This window comes from Culex pipiens, chromosome 3 (assembly GCF_016801865.2).
Source record: "Culex pipiens pallens isolate TS chromosome 3, TS_CPP_V2, whole genome shotgun sequence".
Lineage (NCBI taxonomy): Eukaryota > Metazoa > Arthropoda > Insecta > Diptera > Culicidae > Culex > Culex pipiens.
Genome location: NC_068939.1, coordinates 12,765,427 through 12,788,431, shown reverse-complemented (window position 1 = coordinate 12,788,431; position 23,005 = coordinate 12,765,427). Strand labels below are relative to the sequence as shown.

The window sequence follows — 23,005 nt, the reverse complement described above, 5'->3', positions numbered from 1 at the left end:
CCTGTATTGCAACATTAGACACCACCAACCAACCTCGGAAAGGAGACCATGAGCTAGATTTTCCAAGAGCGCAAAGAAAAACAAGTGACAGAAAACACACACATACACTGAGCCCCCAGAGCCTACTACGACGACGACGAGCGAGCGAGCCACAAGGAAAACAAATCGATCGATTTTCCAACCACCGCCACTCACACTAGCACAACAGAGTGAGAATGGGGAATGGGGAGAAAGTTGGGAAAAACGAATAAAAGGAAGTTTTCCGAGAGAGCGGGAGAGAGCGAGCACGCGTAAATAATTCATTTTTCTCGTTTTTCACGAATGGAGTGAGAGCGTGAAATTTCAGCGTGCGTGTGTATTGGTGAAGGGTGCTTCGCACTGGGGGTTAGAAAGATGAAAACATTTGCAGGGTGGTGTGCGTGCGAGAGTTCAATTTGAGAGATTTTCCTCGCCGCGAGGATGTTTTGGTGAGAGTTGGGGTGCTCTCTCGCACTGTTCTGCCGGTGGTGAGAAAATCGAATCGACGTCGCTCGGTTGGACGGGAAAATTTGTCCGATTTTTCAGTTTTTCTCTAGCTTTCGTGCCAGACAGTGCGTGCGTGTGTGACGTAAGTTTTTCACGGTTTCGGGCCGTGTCCGGGTGTCCCGTCTAATCGATTGATGGGGCTTGAGACAGTGAGGCGTTACGCGCGTTACGGTGTTATTATGCAGGATAACCTGGGATTAAGTGTGGATTAAGCTGGCGGCGGGTCGACCGGCGGCGCTGAAAAGCCTTCGAGGAGGAGGCTTTCGAAGGTGGGGGTGAGAAAAACGTCGCGACGCGAGTCGGGAAAGTGTCTGCTGACTGAGGGGAGTGAGTGAGACGGCTCCGAGTGAGATAGAGAGTGAGAAAGGGAGAAGGTTTTGTGAAGGATTTTGGGGGTAGTTTTTGTCGCGTGGAGTTTGGGAGTTGTGCAGGCAGACTTGAAAAACACAACGTTTGCTCTGGGTTAAACATGAGACGTTAGCGATACATGTAACTAAGCCAAGAGGTCACGTCAACTGCACGTTAAACGAGTGTTGACAAGATTCCAGCCATGTGATAGCGGAAAGGTGCGACCGGAAAGGTCTCGAATTACCCTGGAAAGCGCCACGTCAAGGGGCAAGTGATTGATGGAAAATCATAAAAAAGAAGTATTCAGCCAAGTGTAAATATTGTGCAGCGTAGAAATAAAAAAAAGAGGGAGAGTGTCGCAGACCGTCGTTAAAGTCGTGTAATCTGCCAACCTCCGACAAACTGTCGTCACGTCGTACGCTACACACATCTACTACGCTGCCGTAGAGCGTTGATAATAATCTATGGACGACCCCCCGCCGCACCTTCTTCCAACCTCCGGGGCAGGTGGTTGCCCTCAGGCCTAGGCAGCTACGGTCGTTTCAAAAGTGAGTCTCTCACAACTCGTGTGTGAAGCTATTAGGCGGAAAATTTGCCCTCTTCCACCCCGATTCCCCCCTTCTCAAATTTCCCTCACGTACATAACCTAAAAGGATCTCGCACACTCCTAAAAAGCCAAGCGTGTCTCTGTGGTTGTGTTGGTGCGTAAAACGCTACCCTAGTGTCGGTGTTGGTGTAGCGCAGTACGGCAATGTGTTTATTTCATCGTGAAAATTGAGGCCCCAAAAATGTGCAAATGAAAAGATAACAAACCTCGAAAGGTGGCCGTTACGTCGTTGCCGGAATTGCCAATTTTGCGCGTCGGAGGGAAAAATCGGTTCCCCCTTAAAAAAGGATAACACATAAAATAAATCCATGTGAGTTGGTGGCGGTGAAGGTCGGTCGGGGTTGGTGTCGTCTCAGGCTCAGGCAGGCAGCGGCAGGTGAAGGATAAATGTCCCACGGAGTTTGGAGGAGTGGTGGGGGTCACCGCGAGGAAGGACGACTCGTGCCACGTGAAAAGGTACGTGGATTGCGGATCGCGATGATGAGTGCGGCTGATGCGGTGCATTGAACTGTGAACTGGTATTGGAGATGGGTTTTTCAAAAGTTGAATTGGTTGCATATGAAGTTTCAAGTGCAGTAATTAGTTTAAACATTAATTTGTTTTTTAGCATTAGGACAATACAATTCGACTTATTTTTTTGATTTCATGCTTTTGATTGTTATCTGAATATTTTTTCATTACATTTTTGTTTAATCTGAGCTTTAAATTCTCGAGGAGAGATTTGACAAAAAAATCTATTTGATAGGTATTCTTGCAAAAAAAGTTGACCATTCTTCAAAAGTCTATAGAACTCATTTTTTTAAATTAAATGTTAAAAGTGTTCAATCGACATTACTGAGGCGGCCTAGCTTTAAAAAATGTATGATGCATAAACGCATAAATTTTGTGATATCTGCAGCTTTAACTTAAAAAAATGAATTATTAAATTACGCCGTTGCAAATATTTTTCAAACTTTATGTCGCCATCCCCTTCAATATTGGTGTAATATTAGGGCCAAACACATTTTTTTAAACTTCATGTTTTCAATCAAAATAGAGGTCTAATCAACTGAAATCAATCTGAAATGCATTTTTTTCACATTGATAATCAATTTTAGCACGTTTGGGCTATTTCAAAAATGTTTTGGAAACTAATGATGTTTTGCCAACGCTTTGTTTCATTGAAATGTTTAAGCCATGGCACATTTTTCCAACTAATTTTGATAATTTTTTTTACTCTGAATCGAGGGACACCAAAAAATTTTTGCAACGAATTTTGTGATCGTGATGTTTTGGAAATAAGAAAAAAATATCTATCGTAAAGTTCCTTTGTAAAATTTTGACTAAAAAAATAAATAAAACTCGTCACAGAATTTAAAAAATGGTACTGAAAATTCTTTTTTTAACATTGCGCCAACGCACAAGTTATTGCCTTGCAAAGAATGCAAATTTATCGTGGTTTGTGCTCATTATTAGGCATGTTGATTTTTCACGCTGAAAACAATTCAATTTTCACGGGGACCACTATCCGAAAACACAAAATTTCACGGGAATTTCACGGAGCGTGAAAAATGCTGAAATAACCTATGGAGCTGTCAAATCTGTAACATGGAGTTAAACTTTCTGTGAAGTTTTTCATGGAACTTCGAAAAGTTGAACTCCATGTTGTTCGCACACACTTTTAATTTTAATTTCTCGATATAATCTGATGTTAAACAACCGTTAAGATTTTAGTATACCGGGGTGACATTGGGTCTGTGGGGTGAGATTGGGTCAAAGTGATTTCTTACGGATTTGACAATTTCTCAGGTTCTTCTCAATGAAATTAAATTCTGTTAAAATGGTTGTGTAGGGGACATCTTAAGATGACTTTGCTGAAAAAATCTCGTTCACAGAGAAAAAAATGATGGTAATATTCATCAGGAAATGGTGACAAATTTTTTGTCAAAAAAAAAATGATTAATTTTACCCCAGAAAATGATTGAATTTTCATCAGTTTTTTTTTTCATCAGGTTCACATTTTTAAACATTTTTTATGTAGTATTACTCAAAAATAGAGTTAATATTCAACCTACCAAATTTTCAACATTCCAAAATTCAACTTTCAACTGTCTCGAAAAATAAACTTTTTAATATTTTTTTCTGAAATTGCTAGGTACTTTTCGACCTAAATGTTTGAAAATCTCTACTTCAAACATTGTAGCATGTCAATACGATTCCCTCGAACAAGAAACACTGTTGGATCACTTGTTTTTACTATATCGTTGTATTTGAGCTTAATTTTACTTTCATTTGACCCAATGTCACCCGCTTAGGTTTACACAGAAAAAAAAGTTGAATTTTGGAATGGTGAAAATTTGGTAGGTTGAATATTACCTAATTTTTTGAGTATAGTACTATTTTAAAAATTGTGTAAAAATGTGAACCTGATGAATATTTATCAAAAACTGATGAAAATCCATAATTTTCTGAGGTAAAATCAATATTTTTTATTGACACAAAATCTGTCACCATTTCCTGATGAATATTACCATTTTTTTTCTTTGTATTTTTAAACGATTGGCATTTAAGGTAGATTTCATTAAACTCCACCATATTTTGGGAAAATGTTATTAAACTAACTAGAATAATTCTACGGTAAAAGATTTTTGATTTTGTTATAAATTGTTTTTGTTATTTAGAAATAGAGAATTTGCAGCAAAGCTAAAAGACACATGTCGCCTCCTATGAACAAATAGCGTAAACCTATGATTTTTTGAAAAAAATGTGTTTTTTCCTTCATAATTAACATTTTTATAAAACTTATGCCAGATTCAGATGAGATAAATTATTTCCAACAATTTGGTGTGCATTTTTCCAATATTTGTTTGATTTCTCTATGAGAAAACTGTAAATTTAGAAAATGATAGTAATTTGGACTATTTGGCAAGAAAGTCTGACAAAAATCAATAAAAATTGTTGAATATACGTAAACACATCTGGTAACAACTATATAACTGTTTATTTCATTGATATATACGGGGAAACTAATTTTTTCGTGTTCCAAAACATGTTTTTTAAAGAAAAAGTTCACAAATCTTTGCGCGCCCAAAAATTGATGTTCATTATTTTAAAGCAAAAAATTTTTCTTGTCTTTTGCAACCAGTTTTATTAAGATTGATGCAGGGAATCATGAAAAATAAGCGATTTTGTTCTTCAATCCAGCAGAAAGGAATACGATTTTTGGCAAGTAACCTCATTTTGGCGCCACCTACATTTGAAACACAGTCGCACTGCAAAACCTCAATTACGAGTGGTGTATCGTTTTTTGACCCATAGTCACTCCCACTGACGGTACTTATATTATATCCGCAGTAACAGTTCAATAGGGCGTATTTGCGTTTGTAAAGTCTATCCCTTTTGCTCAAGTGACAGTTCACGTTAAGTAAGACAGGGATAGACTGCTTGTTTACAAACGCAGATACGCCCTATTGAACTGTCACTGCGGATATGTTAAGCATCCAAGCGGGGACCGTCAAATCAAATCATTAAATTTCGTGAAAATTTTACGAAACTTGGGAAAAAATAAAATGATCCAGAAGGGCTAATTTTTAGGATTAAAATAATATTTTTGGCCCAAGTTTTTTAATCTGGAATAAGCCAAGATTGAAATTTCAATTTTCTTCTAGAGTTCTAACTTAAAAATGGAATGATAGTTACATTGTTATTCCAAGTAATTGACCTAGTACATGAAACACTGTCATTAGTTTTAAGAAAATAAGTTTTCACGAAAAATTTGACAAAAAGAACGCTTTGCCGAACTGTGCATGGAAATCAAACTAAAATTCAAAATGTTCAAAACGCACTCGATCGTGCTAAAAAAGAAATCAAATTTAAATCATTTTTTTCAATTTTAGGCAAAAAGTATCCATAAATGCTTTATAAATTCTACAGTTACATGGTACTGTGAAATATGTACAAAATATCAATAAAGGTTTAAAAAATTGAGGTGCTGCTTCCAAATCTTCAAATTTGTAATAAGCTTAAATGTGCCAGAATTAATTTAAAGCGTTGAAATAAATAAAGTATAATGTTTACAATCAAATGTACTCATTTGTATATCAATAAAATAATATATTTTCAGCATACTTATTTTCAACGTTTTTTTCAGTTGAAATATAATAATATTTGGATATTTGTTTTTTTTCCCGAAAATCCTTGAATTTCACGGGATTGCGCGGAATTTGTTGTATTTCACGAATTTAACCCTGTCCATGAAATCTTGAAAACTCACCAACCCTACTTATTATGCTCTCATTTTGCAATCGGAGGTATCTTATCTATTGATTGGATTCTTAATAACATCGGTTCTTATATAATTTAAAAAAAATCACTTCTTTTTTTAATTTTATTCATCTATGAAATCTATGAAAACGATTTGATACCACTGAAACAATGAATTATTATTATTAAAATTATTAAATTGCAGGAGCCCTAGTTTGCCAGAATCTATAAGCAATGTTGAAGACACCAAATTGATAGAATATTCATATTTTGAATATTTTTATAGCACTTTTGTGTGGACATCCTCCAAATTTTGGACAGAAATTGGTTTAGACCAAGCTTCCCATGCGCCAGTGCCAACGCACACCGCGGGTTTGGTTTTCTAGCTTCGGTACGTGCCTGAACCCATTTGTGTATTGGTATCTTGGTACATCGTACCAGCGCACCACGACAATCTCGGCTCGCCCCTTCGGTTTTGTGTCTGGCACTCACCCATGGCATGAACCCAGCGTGCTGTGGTACGCGCCGTGGTATTGAACCCGTTTTGTACCGCCAGCGCATACCACGGCACGTACCTCGGCTCGTGCCGAGTGAAGCACCTTGGTTCATACACCGGGTTCATGCCATGGGTGAGTGCCAGACACAAAACCGACGCGGCGAACCGAGAGTGTCGTGGTGCGCTGGTACGATGAACCAAAATACCCTCGGTTCGTGTGAGTCGGGTACGGGTGTAAACCGAACAAAGCAGGCGCAAAGCAAACCCGAGGGACAAGTGAACCGCGTGTACCGCACGGTGCAGGGAAGCTTGGTTTAGACACAATGAATAGGTGGACAATTTTTTTCAAATATTTAAAATAAAATGATTTTTTTTCTCGAAAATCAAAAGGACTTTCATGCTTTTTTGACTGATTTTTTAATGAAAATTGTTCTTTTTTCAATTAAAATTATGTCATTTGTATTGTTATTTCATTAGTTTTTATGCAACTGCGTATCTAACTACAATTTTTGTATCGTTCTCAAGCATACAAACTTGAGATTATCATGAGTTTCGTAACCACAATTTCCGTTCTCATGCAAATGGTGCGATGGTATAAAAGTCGACACAACTTCACCACAAAGAGCTCAGCAGTTTAGTTTGCAAAAGTCGCATCATGCTCTCGTACGTTCTCCACGTTCTGTTCGTTACTTTATGGTTCGGAAAAGGGACTGTTGCAGTTGAAAACAACACTCTGGACCAATCTACCAGCAACGGAATCGGTTATGAGATTGTTCAGGAACGCCTCGATCATCTCCAATATCGGTAGGTTTAAGCTGTCACTTGGTCGTGACAAAAACTAACCTCAATTATCGCTTGAAGCTTCCTGGAGATGTTCGTCCACGTCAAAGAACTCGGCGAAACGGTCCTGAACAACCAACGATCGCTCGAAGAGGGTCAACTGCAGACCAACAACCTGGTCGCACATCACCAGAAGCTGCTGACCGCCCAGGTGGACGACCTGTCCTTTAACGTTTCGCTGGTGACCGCCTACTCGAGGCAGGTGTTGAACCTCCAGTCGGTCTGCGCCAACCATGACCTCATCCGGAAGAGCTTGGAGGGGGTGAAACCTGAAGGGGGAAAGAACTCGGCGACTATCGAGTCGTGCAGTTGCGCCGAATCGAAGTCTTCCGGATTGTTCAGGATGAAGGTGCCGAACTCTGCGGGGGTGACGATGAGCGTGTTATGTGAACTTCAGCGTTTCGGAGGTCATTGGTTGGTCATTCAGCAGCGTTTCGATGGGTCGGAGAATTTTACCAGGAGTTGGTCGGAGTATCGGGAGGGGTTTGGAGTGGTTGGTGAGGAGTTTTGGCTGGGTTTGGAAGTGGTTCATCGGCTGACGAAGAGTTCCCCGCACGAGCTGCTCGTTGAGCTGGAGGACTTTGGTGGGGCTTACAAGTACGCTCGGTACGCGTCGTTTGCAGTGGCTGGAGAAGATCAACAGTACAAGTTGTTGAACGTTGGTGGGTTTGCTGGAACTGCGGGTGATTCGATGGAGAAGCACAAGGGAATGAAGTTTACGACGATCGATAGGGATTACGATACCAATCCTAAGAATTGTGCGGAAATTTCGAAAGGTGCTTGGTGGTTCCATAATTGTCATGAGAGGTATGTGGAAGTGGATAGTTCCAAAGCTTTATGGTAAAGTGTTTCCTTTTTTTAGCCATCTTAATGGACAACATTTGGACGAAAAGAACTGGAACGCAATCAACTGGAACAGTGGTTGGGGCAACCAAGGATTGAAGTTTACGAGAATGATGATTCGAAGAAAGTAGATACTAGAGATGTTTGATGTTATTTCTTGAGCACAATACATTCAGTCCACCAATCATCAGTTGGATGTTTCCAATTTCTCATGGTTATCAAACCACACAAACCTCCGGAAGTACCTCCATATGTGGTCACCAACGAATGCAGTTCATTTAACCAAGCCATCGTTAGAAGATGAGCAGTTCTCTAGGATTTCGGCCATTCGATTTTTTGTATTTTTTAATCCGACTGAAACTTTTTTGGTGCTTTCGGTATGCCCAAAAAAGCCATTTTGCATCATTAGTTTGTCCATATAATTTTCCATACAAATTTGGCAGCTGTCCATACAAAAATGATGCCGAGCTCCTGTGGTCTAATGGTTACAGGTTTCGTTTTACGAGCGGAAGATCGTGGTTTCAAACCCACATGGCTCGGCACATCCTTTCCCCTGTACTCTTCACATGTATAAGGACCAACTGTTCTCTGTATAATTGCCCTACAGAGCTCCACGGCCCGATCGCAAAAAGTGCTTTGAAGAGACGAGTTTTCCAGAAACCAGAACTTAAGGGCTAGCTGGGTATAAGTAAACGTGAAATGTGCACTTCGGTTCTAGCGATACATTTGGACAGTACAGAGTGGAAAAGGCAGAGCCAAAGAGGATTGAAAAAAAAAAAAAAACATTCATACCTCTTCGGCGGCGAAGTTACGGCAGTGGATCGCTCGACACACTCGCTCAACAATAGCGTGTGTGCGTTGCCCATCTGCCTAATAACAGAAGAAGCCTTTGTGATTCTATAAATAGAATTGCAAGTCCGCAATAGATCTAATTCCTGGTCGCAGTGGATAGTGGCATCAAACAAAAAAAAAAAAAAAATACAAAAATGATGTATGAAAATTCAAAAATCTGTATCTTTTGAAGGAATTTTTTGATCGATTTGGTGTCTTCGGCAAAGTTGTAGGTATGGATACGGACTACACTGGAAAAAAATGATACACGGTAAAAAAAATTTGGTGATTTTTTTAATTAACTTTTTATCACCAAAATTTGATTTGCAAAAAAACACTATTTTTAATTTTTTTTATTTTTTGATATGTTTTAGAGGACATAAAATGCCAACTTTTCAGAAATTTCCAGGTTGTGCAAAAAAACATTGACCGAGTTATGATTTTTTTAATAAATACTGTTTTTTTAAAAAAATCGAAATCTTGGTCGCAAAAATTTTTCAACATTATTTTTCGATGTAAAATTGAATTTGCAATCAAAAAGTACATTAGTGAATTTTTGATAAAGTGCACCGTTTTCAAGTTATAGCCATTTTTATGTAACTTTTTTCAAAATAGTGGCAGTTTTTCATTTTTTTAAATTAGTGCACATGTTTGCCCACTTTTGAAAAAAAAAAATTTGAAAAGCTGAGAAAATTCTCTATATTTTGCTTCTTTGAACTTTGTTGATACGACCTTTAGTTGCTGAGATATTTCAAAGCAAAGGTTTAAAAACAGGAAAATTTATGTTTTCTTAGTCACACCCAAAAAGCCCAACATTTTTCAATGTCGATATCTCAGCAACTAATGGTCCGATTTTCAATGTCAAAATATGAAACATTTGTGAAATTTTCCGATCTTTACGAAAACAATATTTTCAAAATTTTCAAATCAAGACTAACATTTCAAAAGGGCCAAACATTCAATATTACGCCCTTTTAAAATGTTAGTTTTTATATGAAAATTTTGAAAATATTTTTTTCGAAGAGATCGGAAAAGTTCACAAATGTTTCATATTTTGACATTGAAAATCGGACGATTAGTTGCTGAGATATGGACATTGAAAAATGGTGGGCTGTTTGGGTGAGACTTAGAAAACATAAATTTTCCTGTTTTTAAACCTTTGCATTGCAATATCTCAGCAACTAAAGGTCGTATCAACAAAGTTCGAAGAAGCAAAATATAGAGAATTTTCTCAGCTTTTCAAATTTTTTTTTCAAAAGTGGGCAAACATGTGCACTAATTTAAAAAAATGAAAAACTGCCACTATTTTGAAAAAAGTTACATAAAAATGGCTATAACTTGAAAACGGTGCACTTTATCAAAATTTCACTAATGTACTTTTTGATTGCAAATTCAATTTTACATCGAAAAATAAAGTTGAAAAATTTTTGCGACCAGAATTTCGATTTTTTGAAAAATTCAGTATTGATTAAAAAATTCATAACTCGGTCAATGATTTTTTGCACAACCTGAAAATTTCTGAAAAGTTGGCATTTTATGTCCTCTAAAACATATCAAAAAAATAAAAAAATAAAATAGTATTTTTTGCAAATCAAGTTTTAGTGATAAAAAGTTAATTAACAAAATCACCAAATTTTTTTTACCGTGTATCATTTTTTTTCCAGTGTAGTCCGTATCCATACCTACAACTTTGCCGAAGACACCAAATCGATCAAAAAATTCCTTCAAAAGATACAGATTTTTGAATTTTCATACATCATTTTTGTATGGACAGCTGCCAAATTTGTATGGAAAATTATATGGACAAACTAATGATGCAAAATGGCTTCTTTGGGCATACCGAAGGCACCAAAAAAGTTTCAGTCGGATTAAAAAATACAAAAATTAAAATTGAAGAAAAAAGACCGATTTCGTAGAGAATTACTCAGATGTCTTCGGTATCAGATGAGACCAGTGTGGTCAGTGAATTACCTAACAAATTATTCATCCTGAACTCTCCTTGCCATGTCCGTACCCCTACGGACATAACATGATCCGTGACATCATCCTCAGGCAATCTCGCCGAGCCTATATTTGGTACTGGGCGAGTGTGTGTTTAGATTGAATTCGTTGTCCCATATGTCCCCGCTCGATGAACACGCAAAGGTTGGACCTACCCAGAAGGGTTTGCCACTAAGAGAGCATGTTCCCTAACAAATTCGACAGACACGAAAAGGATTGTTTCACACATTCGACCCTTCGAGGTCGATTGACAATCAAAACAACTGAAAAAATAAATTCTAAAACAAGACTCTGAGATGTTTTGATCATTAATTGTATGACAAGTGGCAAAAACGTCTTATTTGTCTTATTTGACCTTTCAGCGCTGAGAGGGATGAAAAAGTGCCCTTTGTCCGTTGTCTTCGCATGTACAGAACGAGAGTGGAGAGCACGTGTGGCATGAAAACCAAACGGAGCGATTGTTTCTTGTTCAAACACGTCGGCCAAAGCTGATTTCTGTGTTCTCCGATGCTCGAGTGCTTGCAGGGATTTTGAAACACTGTTTCAACCCAGCCTTGTCCGTTGCTAACCGAACTCGACACGAACCATGAAGGGGTTGAATCGGTGGTTTGGTCGACGGGACTCACCACCCGGTAATCTAATTAGAAAGGATAAGTTAATAAGATTTTCCTACACACGCACACACTTGAACATACTCATGGAAAAAAGTTGAGTGGATGTTCAAGTCGCCCCAAGGAAACAGGCCAACTAGCTAGCTATAGTGCGCTGTACTAACTTGGAGCAAAGAGTAACAGGGCAGACTTCATCGAGTGCAAGTAATTTAATTAGCATTTTCAGGGCCACTACCAGCACTGGAAATAAGGGCAAACCATCTCGAACGTACTCGTAAAAGGGGGTCAACATTTCAAAAGAGCAAATCGCAAATGTACAACTTTCAAGCCCTTTTCAAATGCTTCTCCCTTCAACCACCATAAGTGCGGTAATGAATCTCGACTGGAAATAAAATACTCCTGGGCTTCTTAGCTCTAACACCGTACACAGGCTCACGGGTGTGAAGGATATTGTTACCGTCAGATTGAAAACCACTTGCAGGAGGAGTTCATGGGAAAAGGGCGACGAGTTGGGTTGGTATGTGTGTTTGCTAAACGAACAAACACTTTCCACACTGGAGAAGGAAACTGTTGTGATGTGAAACTTTTGATTCGTGCTAAATTTTGAATTTGCTTAGCAAAACTTGTTTCAGCAGTTACATTTGTTCATTTGCGAAACTTTACAATTGAAGATTTGTTTCAGTGCAACTTTTGCTTCTGGATCGGGTGAGTTTTAGGATTGCCATTTTGAAATTTAATTTGAATTCAGCAGTTCTGATTTTAAGTTTTTGTCTGAAAGCGTCAATGCTATTTTAAATTTGGTAAAAAAAAGTCTAGGCCAAGCGACTTATTTTTAACCATTTTTTAGTTTGTCACTATAAAAAAAAACTTATTTTGAGTAATCAACGACACAGGAAAAAACGATGACAGATTTTGCGTCAAAAAATGTGTAATGTTACATCAGGAATTGGAGAATTTTCATCAGTTTCTGATGGATTTTCATCAGGTTCACATTTTTACACATTTTTTGAGTAATATTACTTAAGAAGAGGTAATATTTAACCATCCAATTTTTCAACATTCCAAAATTCAACTTCTTTTTGATTTGTAAGAAGTCCCACTCCTTGCTCACTTTTATCAAAGCTATTTATTATTTTGAGTTTGTTGAGAACACCTTTTCAAGCTGTTATTCAACGCCAATGTGTTTTAACTGAAAATGATGCAAGAATTTGGTCGTTTATTTTTTCCGTGTTTTAAATTTCCCGGATAAGGGACCATCCATAAACCACGTGGACACTTTTTTGGAAATCTCGTACCCCCCCCCCCCCGCCTCGTGGACAATTGTTCATACAAAAAAAAATATATTTTTTGTATGGTGCGTGGACAATCGCCAATCGATCCTAACCAGGTCCAGTACCTAAAAAGACCTAATAAAATAATATTATGAAAAAAAAAAATTTGTCCATATCATGTTTTCAAAAGTCTCAAAGTAGTTTTTTTCTGAAAAAATAAGACAATTTCACATGAGAACGACAACCAAATTTTGGGAACATCTGCATACAGTCATGCCCCGGTTTTGCACGCCTCAGTTTTGCACTGCATGAAAATCATCCAAACTTCAAAAAATTGTAGTGTTTTGGAATCGGAATGATGTCAGGTATCCATTGCAGTTATAATTAAATAAAAAAATTCACAAAATACGTATGTTTCCATATTTTTAAAATGCAATGTTTCTCAAAAAATATTCAAAATTATTGATATTGCAATTTTTTTCATACATGCTGCAATTTTTCAAAAAACTACGTAGGGGAAATGTACCCTTTCTAATCAAACACCTATCATCGTCATATGGAGAGTTTGATGCTCGATTAAAGCTCCAAAAATACTATTTAGGCTATAAACTTACCAGCAACAGCACCGCCTCGAGTAAGCACGCAAATTTATGCCATTTAATGGCCAAAAAGATCAAATTTAATGCACTTTTGATCATAATTTCTATTTTGCGAGACCATTTCTCATCATTTTGGTGGAACACACATCCACACGCAAGATGAGAGGTTAACTGCTTAACCAAAGTCGCCATCAATATCTTTCCACTTGCGCTAACGTTTTCAAAGCGCTTAAGATATAAAATTGCTTCCAACTACCGGCAACATGTTCTTTTGACCATTACTTAGTCACTCACTTGAAAAATAATCCCGAAAAATGTAAATAAATAGCAAGCACCACTAAAAAAACAAACGCGCTAAGTCTTTTGACGTTTCAATTTCGACCACCCATTCCAATCGAAGGCTGAAGAAACCCGAGCGAGAAGCGAAGGCAAATAAAGAACAAAGGGTGGCCACCAACACCACCAACATGCTGGTGCAGCGCCTGTTGGAGTGAGCAAGTGCTGCCAGGAAACTTTCGCTATAAATGCTACTTTTTGTGAGTGTTCGCTTAAAATTTCACCAATTTTGGCAGCACTAAGTAGACCCAAAAGAGCGCTGGAAGAAAAACGAACTAAGCTGAAAATAGAAAAATGGGCGTGGCCCAATGCACTCGACTGATTAGAATGCATTTCTGAAATATTGTATTTAAATGCTTGTAAAAGGAATAGCATAACTTTTAATAAAAGTGAAAATAAACAAAAATGTTCACAAAAAGTTGCTCTATTTCAAGGAACAATCCAGATTATCCAGCATCATTTAAACACGACCGCTTATTAGGCTTAAAATGGGCATATTTCCCCTATTTTCGAAAAAAAAATACTCAAAATTTCTGTTTTAAGCTGAATTTACTGAAATTTTGAGTATTTTTTTTTCGAGAATAAGTAGTTTTGTAAAAAAATCGAGTATTTTTTTAAAAAATTGTGTTATTACCATCGAAATGTATGAAAAAATCCCGATCATTTGATGTCCATAATGTAAAATACTGAAATTTTTTAGTTTTTTTTTTCAAAAATTCGTGGTTTTATGTAAAATTTTAGATTAAAAAAAAATATTTTTTTCGAAATGTATGAAAATGTCTGGTTATTCGAGACCCATACTGTAAAATACTAAAAAAAATTTTTTTTTCGAAAATACGTAGTTATGAGAAAATATGTAAAATTATCGATTTTTATTTTTTTCGAAATGTATGAACAAATCCCAATCATTTGATACCCATATTGCAGAAACAATGATCTTGAAAAAAAAATTCGAGATAAAATTGCATTTAAAAAATAAAGGAAAAATACGTTTTTTGTGTGAACATTTTCATATAATTATATTTGTAATGGATAGCTGACATCATCCCGATTCTAAAACACAATTTTTGCAATTCCGTCGTGAAACTACTTACTTTTCCTGTCATTCTTGAACGACGAAATAGCCTACTTTTCTGTACCAAAAATAACAGAATCGAATACCAACACTTTTCAAAATAAATGCTGAAAAGTTCTACTTTTCAGCACTGAAATGGGTGCTGAAAAGTTGAACTTTTCAGCACTTGTTTCGAAAAGTAACACTTTTTTTTATTTAAACGATTTATTGACAAATACATGCAAATTTGACTTAAAATTTCACTCAATGGGTGTTTTTCGGAATTGCAAAAAATGTTGTATGGAACTCGTTGCAAAACATGATTTTTTCAGTACTCGTCGTATTTATCCAACTCGGTGAACCTCGTTGGATAAATGTACGACTCGTGCTGAAAAAATTCTCTTTTTGCAACTTGTTGCATAAACTACTATTTTTTATTTTTCCTCTCTGAACACGCTCTAATCGACAGAATTGAATTTAAGTGAGTTCCCTGCTAATAAACAAAATTGTAATTTGTTTTTGCTACCCCAACATATATCGTCGTGAGCATGGTTGCTTGAGACCATTTATACCCAAAATTTAAAACTTTATTTATTGTCAGGGAATTCTGCACAACTCAATTCTGTTGATCGGAATGTGTGTAGGAAGTCCGAACGTTTACTGACGAAAACGAAACTATTGGCACTACGCCCCCCGGGGCATGGCCTTCCTCTAACGTGGGATTTCTGCTCCAGCGCCTCTGACGAGACAGGAGAAACCGGGACCGACGTTTTACTTCACCATCCGATAGAAGCTCAGTGGATAAGGCGGGAATCGAACCCGCGTCTCATAGCATCATCGGGATCGGCAGCCGAAGCCGCTACCCCTGCGCCACGAGACCCACCGTTTACTGACATCTTCTTCAAAAATGTCGAGTTGTGTTTTCAAAAGATTATATTTGTTTTCATTATTTGAAAAAAGGTTTCATGATGAAAACATTATTGAAAAATAAGTTGGGGAAAACAACTACAATACACTAAGCACTCTGAGTAATAATTATTGTTACAGTTTTCAACGAAGATTTTGAAAAAATCAAAGAATCATTTAGTTATTCTAAATAAAAAGTTTACATTTTATTTGCATTTCACATTATAGAGTATTGATAAAATGAATATTACATTTTTAAATTAAGTTTAAAACTCAAACATTTTATCAAATTTTATCAAAGAATAACTTCAATTATTTGGAAATGTACCCAGCCAAAATTAAAATAAAGTTTTCGTCAAAACAAACATCAACTTGCTCCGACATTCCCGCCACTCGTAGTGGAAATAGCATCACATCAAATTTTCGACTTTTTTTCCGAGCGCCTCACGAGGGACCAGCAAACTCTGCCTGCATCCGGTAACCACCGGCGAGACTTTGCCTAAGCTTCCTTTCAGCAGCCGGAAACGCGTCCAACTTTTTGCGGAATTGTGTGCGATGTGGCTTTTCGTTTTTTTTAATTTAGTCGATTTTTCTTTTTTTCTTTGTTTGTGTTTCCTTGCTTATTTTTCATTTTATTACTGTAGGCGCAATAATTTGTCATTCTTCCATTTTCAATGAGATTTAATTTCCCGGAAGTCACACACCAATGCGAACAACAATTCATTTGATAGGTGGTGCGAATCCACGAAAAAATATTGCGATTTTGTGGAGCAGCGAAATAGCGAAAAAAAAAATGATTCTCCAGTCAGTTTATTCCGCATTCCGGTGAATTGCGACTGTTTACGCACGGGAGACAGTTGTTTATGGTCGAATGCGGACGGGATTCGTTTCAATAATTTTGGTTTCTCCTCCACCCTGGGCATTGGCACTCTATTAGAGAGTTGCGGAGGTGCTTATGTAGGACAATTGTTAGAATGATAATATTAGTCAAGAGTTAGTGAGCAATGAAAAAGCCATTTGAAGAATTGTTTGAAAACAAGTGTTTCAATTATTTTTCGATTACTTAAAATAATGGATCCAACCGAAATTTAAATTAGGGTATTTTTTTTTAAATTTTGCCTTAAATAACTAATAATCTACAATTTATGATCAGTCACACTTTTGCAAGATGATCGTGCACCTCGTTTCTTTCGTTGTACTCGCAGTTTTTAGTTCCGAAACAATCGTTGAAAGTACCTGCCAAATTGGCGATTGCTCACTTCCGACCATGTCAAACTGTTCGCAGTTTGATAAAATTTTCACTCAACACTTTGTTGCACTGCAACCACCGGAACCAGCAGTTGACGATCCAGACCATTTGTTCAACATGTTATACAACCCATTTGAAGACGACTGTTTATATCTCAGAGTAGCAGCAATGCATAACATTTTTTTGAATAAAATGTTTGCCCTGATGTTGGAGTGCGCATTTCATCACAGTAGAATATCGGCAGTGAACTTTGAAGTGACCTTCCAGCAATCCAACAATTCGGGATCTATTCAATGTATCAGTCGTAATGCCAATTCGATGCAACTGGGGGAAAAGTGCGGAATATTTGCGAATGAACAGTTGAGATTGACTTTCTCGAACGACCAGCTGCTGATGGAGGATTTGTCCAGTAATGTTCCTGAAGGAACGTCGTTGCGGTTGAGCAAAAAAGTCTATCAGCTTAACAAGCAATGTGTCTGTCAGAACTTAACAATGTTCTGGATTAAAAAACAATCGTGCTTTAAAAAAAATCTTTAAAAAAATTGTTTTCAAGCATTTTATAAAAAAATTGATGTTGGTTTTTTGTTGCGCTGCTTTTTTGATTATCATATGTGCACTTATATCTACTATCATCTTAATTACAAACAAATAAATGATTAAAGATGGTTTTACAGTGCAAACTTTTATTTAGTTTCCGAATGACTCAAAACTGTCTTCCTCAAATCTCTCAATCACTTCGTCATCAGCTCAAATTCGTACGATTTTTTAATTTATGATTGTTTGCTATCAAACAATATTTTCAAACAAAAATATTTTCATTATGACATGTAGGTCCCGGTCAACTGATAAATTAAAAACTCACATATCGACGCTTTCGTGCTATCGACGTTCCGAGAAAAACTTTTTTTAATGTTTGACCTTGAATGAACAAAAACTAGAGCACGCAATGTAAACAATAACAAACATGTTTTGTTTGGCTGACCAATCTGTGCATTGTCCCGAAGTTTGGTTGAAATTGGTTGCCTGAGTCACGAGTTATAATTACAAACGTTACGGTAGTCTAGCTTGTACGTGTGTCAAACGTGTTCTGACTTGAAATCCCTTTGGTCAGTTGTCGCACTTGCAGCAATATTCAGGGAGTGACAAGATAGCACGACAAGATTGAAACTACTTTCATACGAAAAGTGACAAAAAATTTCGGAGTTTTTTCGGTTTTCATTGAATATCTAAGGATTGAAATCGAATTTTGGGGATCTGTAAAGGGCAAAAGGTGAGGCATTGTTAGCTGCACAAAATGGCGTTCTTAGCTCAATTTGGCGCAAAATGCATGTGCGACAAGTCGGCAATCGGTTACTCCGATTCTTGAATATTTTTTTTGGGGACTGAAAAGGCATCTAGAGTGCAAAATTTGTTTACGGAGTTATAATTTTTTGCAAAAAATATGGATTTTGGAGAACAAATCAAAAATACAGTCCAGACTCGATTAGCTGAAGCCTGGATTGTCAGAAGTTCGATTATCCGAAGGTTTTTATGGGACTTCAGATAATCAAATCACGAAGAATAATTTAGTTTTCGTATTTTTTATTATTTTCTAACATTAAACATAAAATTTGAGCTCTGCGACCCCGTTTTAGTCAAATTTGGCCACTATCTTTGATTAAAACATTCTCAATCACTTTAGAGTGGTTTAGGGTTCATACTCAAGCGCAAAAAAACAAAATATAAGACAACGAACAAAATGTTTCCCTGATTCGTAGATTCGATTATCCGAAATGACATTTTTCCGAGGCCTTCGGATTCTGGACTACACTGTCAAAAAAAAAAAAAAAAAATCATGTGTAAATTCAAAATCACATTTACATTATAAAATGACTTCAAACCGGTTTTGATTAAGTGCAACGTTTTTTAGTTGAAGGCATTTACAGAAAACTTTTTCTGAAAAATAACAAACAACTTTTTTTTGCAATTTAAAAGTAATTATGAACTTTTCAAAAACCTGTGTTTTTTTTTGACATTGTTGATCGGAATAAAACCCGAAAATTTCACAGAAGTTTTTTTTAACATTTAAAATTAAACCAAGAGATATCGCTTGTGCAACAATTAGGGCAAATCAGGCGACACTGAGAAAACGATTTTTTCACATTATTCAAACTTGGGTGCATCCAAAGAGTATTTCACTTCTCTCTGGTGTATCTCAGCAACCAGCGATCAACAATGTAAAAAAAAGCCTCTCTTAAATATTTTTTCCAGTGGTGTACATTCAAATTGCGAAAAAACTGAACATTTTTCGAAAAAATTACCTCAAAAGTATATAACATGAGAACGGTGAACTTCATCAAAATTTGATTGCTTATTTGATTTTGTATCTGAAATGTTTTATGAAATTTGTTCGACAATATGTGTAAAAAAAACCTGTGGCTGTATCAACAATGTAAATAAAATCAGCTCTTTGAAAGTAATTTTCAGTGAATCCTATTTTTGGTATTTTTGTAATGCGAAAATCCGAAAAAGGAAAATCAAAAAAATAAAATAATTACCCTAAAATTGCCTGTGATTTGATATTGTAAACTTTACTGAAAAATTCGACTCCCGGGCAGACGCTAATAACAAAATTCATGCCATTTCAATAACAAATACTGTTAAAATAACAAAAATGCTATGGAATCTTCTTGAAAAATCCATTTTTGCATAAGAGCTTAATAACAGTTTATGTTATCATAACAAAATTTGTTATTGGTCTGATATTGGTTGAAAGCCAAAACAACTTGGGAATAACATTTTTTGTTATGGAAGAATAACTCCAACTGTTATTGGGTTGATCGGATTAGTTGTTAAAATAACAAAAAATAATAACAAAGATTTGTTCGAAGAATAATTAAAAAATTTATTAGTCTGTTATTACAATAACAATCCAATAACAAAAACATCATATCGACGAATAACAAATCCTGTTATAAATAACATAAACTGTTATTGGTCTAGTATTTTCAAACAACAAAAAATGTTATTCCCAAGTTATTTCGGTCTGTTCGGGCTGTAAATTTGATTACGAATTTGATTTTGCATCTGAAATTGTGTTGAGTGACAATACTTTTAAAAGAAAAAAGAGGTTTAAACATCCTGAAAAATTGTAATGTAATTGTAATTCAAAAAAAATTTCAATTTATCTGTAAAATTAAGCAAGACACATTTTCGATCGTCAAAATATGCATTACATACCGGCGCTTCAAAAACGATTATTTCTCAAATTACAAAACCGAATTACTGCCGATGAATATTTTCCGGCCCAATTTTACACTTGCCTACTAAAACCACGCACTCCCCAGTGATTCACGGCCATCATGGCAAAAATGAGGAGCGCGCGCGCTCGTGTCCTCTTTTCCGGACTCTTGAGCTTTGAGTTTCCCCTCCCGTATTTTTTTTTGCCAAAAGGTACGGAACCCGGCGTCTCTGGTCTCTGGCATAGAATCGCATTGCATGCACACTAAATATTCATAAGAGCGAATTCCGTTATTTACATTTTGTCGTACAAAGTGAGCCTCCCGGCACGGCTGTCAAACAGGGGGGAACTTTGTTCCGAGCGGAGAATGGCTAGGGTTGTGGAAGGTGTTTTTGGCAAAATATGAAAAAAATCGTACAACTTTGGGAACGAATCTTCAAAGGTTTTAAATTCCAAATAAAAATTATTATTGTAAAATTTAGTCCAAAAAGAGGTTCTTCACCCTCAACGGTATGTAAAGTTGCGACGAGTCGACGACATCATTTTGTGCACTGCTGTTGATGATCCTGCTGATGCTGCTGAATGGGGCCAGCCTACAACAACACTACAATGATGATGTGTAATGGCCCTGGTATGGCCAAGAAGGTGGGGGAACGCTACAACATTGTCGCACGTCGGATGTGGGTGTATTACGGAACTGGGCAACGTGTGGATCTGGATGCTGAAGAATTAAGGACCCGTTTCGAGTTTAATGTCCTCTTCAATGGGTGGGTGCTTCGGGAAGGTTTGTTGGTTTGTTTTGTTGGAGCACGAAGTTTAATGACTGCATTTTTTGTGGTTTTTTTTTTTTATTATCAGGCAAAAGTTTAATTTATTGTACTTCTACTTCTTTAACTTCACTGAAGTGTTTATATCTTAAGGAAGTGTTACGAAAATGTCTTCCAATAACGATGTTCAGATCATTATGTTCCTGAAAATTACTAATCTGAAAATAAAAGCGGGGCCATATCTTTAGGCAGAGTTCCCAAATCTGCCATAAAAAAAAGTAAAAAAAACGATGGCCCAGTAGTTAAAAATTCACTTGACAAGAATTTTGACAAAAACACAGTGACACAGACAGGGTTGTTATATTTGATTCTGTATTTTTGAGGGCCAACAATCTGTATATCTGTATCAGGGGGTCAAAAATCTGTATTTGGAATCTGTATTGATATTTTCAAGCAATGGCCATACAATCCAAAATTTAATGTCTGAGCTCAATCAGCCATTAATAAAAATATTTAAAAAAATATTTTAATTGAAATCCAAAAACAAATCTGTACATCTGTATGCTTCCCTTAAAATCTGTATTTCTGTATACAGTCATGCCTTGGTTTAGCACCGCATATGGGGGATGCAAAACCGGGGCGTGCATAACTGAAGCACAGAGCTTATGGGATTTTGGCTAAATGGGAGACATTGATTACCTTGGCGTTCTCGGTTGCGAGATTCCTACTCGAAACTAGATGTCCGAAGGCTTGATTGTTGAGGCAATTGCAAACCTCTTTTTACACCTTAGCTTCCATCCACCTCGGGATTCGAACTGACGACCTTTGGATTGTTAGTCCAACTGCCTACCAGCGACTCCACCGAGACAGGACCCAGGGAGACGACTCCTACACCTGGACTGAGCTATCAACCTAACCCTCTAGGCTAGACCGGGGCCAACATTTACTTCCCCGTCCGACGGAAGGCTCACGCTTACCCCTACACCACGGTCCCGGTAAAAAATCATCCAAACTTTAATAAATTATAGTGTTTTAGAATCGGGATGATTTCGGCTATCCATTGCAACTAGAATTACTCGAAAATTTTCATAAAAAAACGTATTTTTTCAGTATTTTTAAAATGCACTATTTCCTCGAATAAAAATCTTAAGATCTTGTTTTTGCAATATGGGTACCAAATGATCGGGATTTTTTCATACTTTTCGGAAGTAATAATTTTTAAATACTCAAAATGTTCACAAAACTTTTTTTTTCAAAAACATACTCAAAATTTCAGTTTTTACAATATGGGTATCAGATTATCGGGATTTTTTTTTATAAATTTCAAAAAAAAAAAAATAACAAAAAATTTGAAAGTACAAAAAAAAATCTCAAAACTTCGTTTTTTCAAAAAAATAAAAAAAAATATAAAATTTCAGTGTTTACAATATGGCTATCTTATGATTGGGATTTTTCCATACATTTCGAAAATATTAAAACAAACTTTTGAAAATATTAAAAAAATCATAAATTACGTATTTTCAATCTAATCTAATCTAATCTAATCAGACCCTAGCGCAGCCAATCTTTCGAAGGGATCCTGGAGAGTGCCTTAGGTTAGATGACGCCTAGCACTCTTCTTGTCATTTATTAACATTTGTAGTGCGCCATTGCATCGGAATGCATTGAAACATCACAAGCGTTAAAGCGGCCAGGCCTACTGCGTAAAGCCGTATCGCAGAGATGACTCGTAATCGGGTTGAGTTTGAGCACAGAGTGTTCGAACAACAACACAATTCTGAATCGACAGGGGAGGAAGAAGCGTGGGGACACACCACCATACGCTCCGAGATTTGGTTGTATTCGTTGGGAGCACCATGCTAAGAAGGTTTGGTACTCCGGGACCCTCTGGGATGGGACATTGTATTTCCACGAATGCCCTGGACACTATTTGCCGTGGTTATAGCGCCACAACTCGCTCTCTGTAACAGTATTCCTAATTCCAGTCCACGCTCACCAAGTCGTCATGGCCCAGTGGTTAGCATTTTTGCTTACCAATCCAAAGGACGGAGGATCGAACCCCGCCTCGAGCGACTTTGATTTTTCGTTAATATTCATCATTTCAAATTTATGTGTTCTTAACTTTCTCGTTGGGAGTAGATGGGAATCGAACCCAGAACCATTCGCTTACAAAGCAAACACCGTAACCAGTCAGCCACAGCCGCTCCAACAAATCATAAAACTACGTTTTTTCAAGAAAAAAAAACTAAAAATTTAAAT

General features: G+C 36.8%; 3 protein-coding genes across 4 annotated transcripts in view; all 3 read left to right on the top strand.

Moving 5' to 3' along the window:
- LOC120432597 (RNA-binding protein 1) overlaps positions 1-23,005 on the top strand; it is a 454,616-nt gene that overhangs the window by 249,644 nt on the left and 181,967 nt on the right. The gene's annotated exons all lie outside the window — the stretch shown is intronic.
- LOC120432616 (transcription factor SPT20 homolog) overlaps positions 571-23,005 on the top strand; it is a 189,431-nt gene continuing 166,996 nt past the window's right edge. The window contains exon 1 of the mRNA XM_039597863.2: positions 571-1,936. The gene's annotated coding sequence lies outside the window, so the exon portion shown is untranslated. The remainder of the gene's footprint in view (positions 1,937-23,005) is intronic.
- Positions 6,857-8,092, top strand: LOC120432609 (ficolin-1-like). Its single transcript, XM_039597856.2, has 3 exons — positions 6,857-7,022; positions 7,080-7,865; positions 7,921-8,092. The coding sequence occupies exons 1-3, from the start codon at positions 6,874-6,876 to the stop codon at positions 8,030-8,032; spliced, it is 1,047 nt and encodes a 348-aa protein (XP_039453790.1). The 5' UTR covers positions 6,857-6,873; the 3' UTR covers positions 8,033-8,092.

Excerpts from the sequence above, each read along its gene's own strand:
- LOC120432609 (XM_039597856.2), top strand. The coding sequence starts at position 6,874 with ATGCTCTCGTACGTTCTCCACGTTCTGTTCGTTACTTTATGGTTCGGA. Across the intron at positions 7,023-7,079 it reads CTCGATCATCTCCAATATCG|CTTCCTGGAGATGTTCGTCC; the intron begins GTAGGTTTAAGC and ends TATCGCTTGAAG. Across the intron at positions 7,866-7,920 it reads TTCCATAATTGTCATGAGAG|CCATCTTAATGGACAACATT; the intron begins GTATGTGGAAGT and ends TCCTTTTTTTAG.